The sequence below is a fragment of the Cryptotermes secundus genome, unplaced genomic scaffold (genome assembly GCF_002891405.2).
Source record: "Cryptotermes secundus unplaced genomic scaffold, Csec_1.0 scaffold1016, whole genome shotgun sequence".
Taxonomy (NCBI): Eukaryota; Metazoa; Arthropoda; class Insecta; order Blattodea; family Kalotermitidae; genus Cryptotermes; species Cryptotermes secundus.
The window spans coordinates 671,567-676,907 of NW_019724759.1; the positions used below are offsets into that span (position 1 = coordinate 671,567).

At 35.3% G+C, this 5,341-nt stretch overlaps 1 protein-coding gene across 2 annotated transcripts in view; it reads left to right on the plus strand.

Moving 5' to 3' along the window:
- LOC111862980 (cationic amino acid transporter 2) overlaps nucleotides 1-5,240 on the plus strand; it is a 46,653-nt gene extending 41,413 nt beyond the window's left edge. For both annotated transcript variants that reach the window (XM_023848884.2, XM_023848885.2), the window contains one exon: nucleotides 3,517-5,240. In XM_023848884.2, coding sequence (XP_023704652.1) covers nucleotides 3,517-3,710 — 194 coding nt within the window. In that variant the 3' untranslated portion in view covers nucleotides 3,711-5,240. The remainder of the gene's footprint in view (nucleotides 1-3,516) is intronic.
- The last annotated feature ends 101 nt before the right edge of the window (nucleotides 5,241-5,341 follow it).

Genomic DNA, 5,341 nt, shown 5'->3' on the forward strand with positions numbered 1-5,341 from the left:
AGTAAGTTGCCTGACAAAATAAAAAACCCAGTGGGTTTTTCAATTTTTAAAAGAGACTTAAAATCCTTTTTATTGAAACATTCCTTTTACACGACAAATGAATTCATTAGTTTTAAATAAAAATATGGATGGTGAAAGTACTCATATTTGGATGTCATAGCAAATCATAAGTTGTATACAATGATTTGTGTATTTTTTTTTCTTTTTTCTTTTTCAAATGTAGTATCTACATATTGCTTAGGATTGTAAAATTTTGTTAGTATCCTTGTAACTTTGTAGGTTTGTTTGTTAAGTTGTACTCCTGGATAAATCAATCAGTTAATCAATCAATATAGTTTGTAGTATGCTTGTAACTATGTAGATTTATTTTGTTAACTTATATTACTGAATGACGAGTCCAAATGTTACTATGTAGCAAAACGGATGAAAGTAAAATACAATACAATACAATACAATACAAGTATATCTCTTAAAATAACACAACACCTCTATGATGTTAAGTTTTGTTACGGCAAATATGCCTGAATCTTAGATCAAGAATGTAAGCATTACTCTTGTAGCACAAACAATCAGAAATGTTATGTTAACAATATTTGCAGTTTTGTTTTTAAAGTCTGAAGGGCAGTAATAAAAATGAGCATAGAAACATTGCAGGAGCTGGTGCAGTTCAGTTGCTGTAAGGGTTAATGACTGTCAGAAGAAGATAAAAGTGGCATTTAATGTAATGAAGTGAATTCTGATAGGTTTTTTAAAGTGGGATGAGCAAACATTTATCTCCCATTGCTCACCAAACATTCTAAATATTAAGATAATCATATATGAACTACAGACTTTGGCACTGAAGAAACAAAATATTTGAGTGGTTTGAGGACAGTCTGATCAATTACAAGGATGAAATGAAGTAAGAGAAGAGATAAAACTTGTGCAGTTTTAATACCTATACTTTCAGTGGAGAAGTGAATGGGATGAGTATGTAACCAGGTTAGGTTCGTGGAGTGATGTAGGAACACTCTCATGTAGTCCTGCCTATATAACCTGGCTGCATTCTCACCCTACTGCTACCCTTAACATGGAGCCAGCACATTCCTTCAAAATGTCTCTTTCCACCTACAGGACTGTATGGTGTCACAATCTGATTGACAGATATGCAGGGTAATACCAAATAATGCAGAGAATATAATGCTCCCAGTCAGTTCATTACAACATTGTATGAAAACAACCTGGTATCTGTAAGACTGGAATATGACATCTCTAAATGGAAGAAAATTAATAGCAGCTTGAGATAAAACTGTCTGCCTACTTTTTATCTGTCTGTCTGCCTGTCTCTCTCTCTCATACACACACACACATATTCACATCCTCACTGTCATGCTCACATTACATTACATTGCATTCCATGGATCCAAAGTTAGTCAAAATGACTGTAGGATGTGGAATATGTCATATAAATACAAAACATATGTACAGTCCCAATGCAGTTCTCACACAAGAGAAACCAAGAATACGCAGTGACTACACACAAGGCTATTTAAAGATACACAAGTTATTTTCTAGACAATAGGTATTCATCAGCAGAGTAGAATTAATGCGTATTTAAGTATCATTTCAGTGCTATTTTAAATCGTGCCTTTTCATTCATAAGACCCTTGAGATCAGATGGCAGGTTATTAAGAATGTTGATCCCAGCATAATATACGCTCTTCTGAAAGCGTGAGAGGTTAGCAATTGGTTTATGAATACAGTGTTTGTGTCTTGTGTTAACACTGTGTACATCCGCATTCATCTGAAAATGTTTTTCCTTATTTGTAATGAATTTTATTAATGAAAATATATATATTCACAAGGCAAAGTTAAGATCTGTAGTCTCTTAAATAGATCTCTACAGGAATTAAGGGATTTGACACCCATCATGATTCTAACAATTTTCTTTTGCAATGTGAATACCTTTTTTACTGTCAGATGAATTACCCCAGAAAATTATTCCACACTTCATTAAAGAGTGAAAATAAGCAAAATAGATTGATTTGAGAGTGTCAATGTTACTAATATCTAACATGAATCTAACTGCATAACATGCTCTGCTTAGCTTTGGAATCAATTGATCGATATGGTTCTTCCAGTTTCAATGATTATCAATTTGCAAGCCAAGAAATTTTGTGTTCACTCCCTCGTCTATATGTTTATCATTATCTCCTATGTTTAATGTATATTGTGGTGAGTTTATTGTTATAAATTTTATTACATTAGTTTTTTCTAGGTTCAGGGACAGCTTGTTTGCAGAAAACCATTTACTCATTTGCGAAAGAACCTTGCTTGATAACATGCAGCAATCATCTAAATTTTTACCAGAAATTTACACTAGTGTCATCTGCAAATATTATAGGTATTGATGAGGTCCTTGGTGTAGGAGGGAGGTTGTTTATATAAATTATGAAAAGCAAAGGCCCCAGAATTGACCCCCGTAGAACTCCATGTTTTATTATTCCCCACTTTGAGTAGGTACTTTGAATTGAATTTGATGATTTTATTTCAATCTTTTGTTTTCTTTCTGTTAGGTAGGATCTGAACCAACTTAACATTGTTCCTCGAATGCCAAAAAAATGTAATTTAGTTAATAAAATGTCATGATTTACACAGTCAAAAGCCTTTGCCAAGTCACAGAATATTCCACCAACATGCATTTTTTGATTAATAGATTTCAACACTCTGTTAACTTAAAAGCTGCATTTGAAATGGAAATTCCTTTCCTAAAGCCAAACTGTTTTGGGACTAGTATATTGTTACTCTAAAAATAATGACTTAACCTATTGTGCATAAGTTTTTCAAGTACTTTAGAGAAAGTAGTTAGCAGTGAAATTGGCCTGTAGTTTGACATATTAGTCTTGTCCCCTTTTTTATATAGTGGTTTTACTCCTGAAATCTTAAGACGACCAGGAAAGATTCCTGTGGATAGTGAGTGATTAAAGATGTGAATTAATGGGCTACTCATTAGAGATGCACAAACTTTTAAAATTTTACTTGTTATTGCATCATAACCTGAAGAGTTTTTTGTTTTGATGGAATGTATTATACTTTTTATTTCAGTTTCAGTGTTTGGAATGGTTTTAATACCAGGGAATCTACTGTCATGCTCACATTCTCACTCACTACTGTCACACTCACATTCTCACTCACTACTGTCATGCTCACATTCTCATTCACTACTGTCATGCCCACATTCTCACTCACTACTGTCATGCCCACACACTCAGGCTTACAGTCCCATTGATACTGATGCCCAAACACAGAATTATACAGAAATGGAGAATTTTCCAGACTGAAAGTTACAAATCAGCTGAAATTCTGATAAAAATGCAGTGCTCTTTATGCATATTCAGATTCTTGTGGGAAATGAAAGAAAACATTACACAGGCCAGTGCCTGCATTTCCATCTTTGTGTTCTCATCTCGAAAAGATTGTGTTAAACAGGCTTATGTTTCCCTGTTGTAATGATCCAATCCTCTTCTCTATTTTCAGGTTTTCTAATATATGTTTTCTATGGCTTGAAAAATAGTGAAGAAGATAAACTTTCAAAGGAAAAGAAAGAAAGCAGACTTCATACTCTTGAAGATGGTTCTGCTCGAGAAACCAGGGGAGAGGCGGTGCAAGCAAAATGCAATTATAAGTCATCGAGTGGTCCCCCTGATATACATCAAAACACAAAGTTATGAAGCTGTGATAAGGATTATCCATTTTTACTACGTGTGCTCTACGAATGAATTGCATGTGAAATCCTCTCATGGTCAAGATTTTATATGCAAACAGCTGTTACACGTTTCTGCTGCTGAAAGATATTGCATTTGTTAATGTGATATTTTAAGGCTTAAGGACAGATATTTTGCTCTTGAAGTTTGAGATGAACTTTCTTTTACCACGCCAAGACAAACATGTTCTTTGGAGTTTAATAAATAGGAATTCCTCAACATGTGAACAGAGCTGTTCATGGGTCTGCCCTTGGGTCTTTGTACGGAGTGGGTTTGGACAATAATACTGATGTTTCACAGCTGCATGCTGCCTCTATCTTAATGGCCAATTGTGTAGGGTGAATGAGTGTTCATGTATATACAAGTTTTGGTCCAACAGACCCCTGGGGGGGGAAGGGTTGGTGCTGATGACCGGTCCTGGCCAATGGGGACAGTGGAGAGGGAGATGTTATTTCATTGTTAATAATAATCAAAACTACTTATTTACTGTCTTTCTACTGTGTAGCATAATTTACATATTAAATTATTATAAATTAAAGAAAGTATTTAAAATGAACTAAAAGTTATCCTGAGGCTTGCTTAATTAAGTATCACACCACAAATTTATATCAGGAAGTGGAGGTACAGCTCCATCATTCTTAATCTTGGTACTAGATGGAGGTGAGTGGCCAGCTTCATGCCCCTTCTGCTCTATCCCCAAGCACACAGCCTCCTGATACCTGTTTTATAGGAGTCTGGGTGGGCGCCAGATCCAGTCTGGACACTACAGAGAATGGAAAAATCTCTTGCCCCTGCCTGTTGCTGTACCGACTGGGCACTTCCAGCTCACAGAATAAAATAATTACCCTACAAATGTATATTAATGCAATTTAAGGCAAACTAAAAAAATAGTATTCTAAATTGGGAAGTGTTTCTAGTGGTATATAAGCAGTTCTGGGAGATGAACTGCCCATGAAAGCCTTAACTCATGGCTGCTCTGTTGTTCAGATCCAAATCCCATGGGCATGTTTTCTGTGGGTTATGTTGAAGACTGTGTCAGTATCCCACATTTACCAACTCAGTTTGATGACTTCTTGTACTGAATTTACAGGTCAAAGACAAAACCATGTGAAAAGTATGGGCAAGTTTCTGTAGAAAGATTACAGTCTTCTGAGATGTGTCACCATGAAGTCTGGTACATAGGTGCCAAAGTTTAAAAGTGATTTCCTGCCTCCATATTCTACACAGAAGGGCCCTCTAAAGTGTTGGTCCATATTTACCAAACTACTTGATGTCACATCCTGGAAGACCATAATCTTAATATTCACCACCTCAAATCTCAAATGTGTAAGATTATTAATTTTATAAATCACTAGGGACAGGCATTTTCTGAACTTATTACAGCAAACTCCTTGTTATCTGGCATGTATAAGGAGGCATGAGGAATTCTAGCTTCATGAATCTGCCAGCTGTATCAGAAATACTTGTAAGAATTACAATACAAAATGAGAACATTTACATTTATTTTTCATTTCATGGATGCAATCATCTCTTTAGTTCTTGCATGGGAGTCTTACTAGGTGACATAATGGATTGGGGGATGAAAGATTTCAGATGTA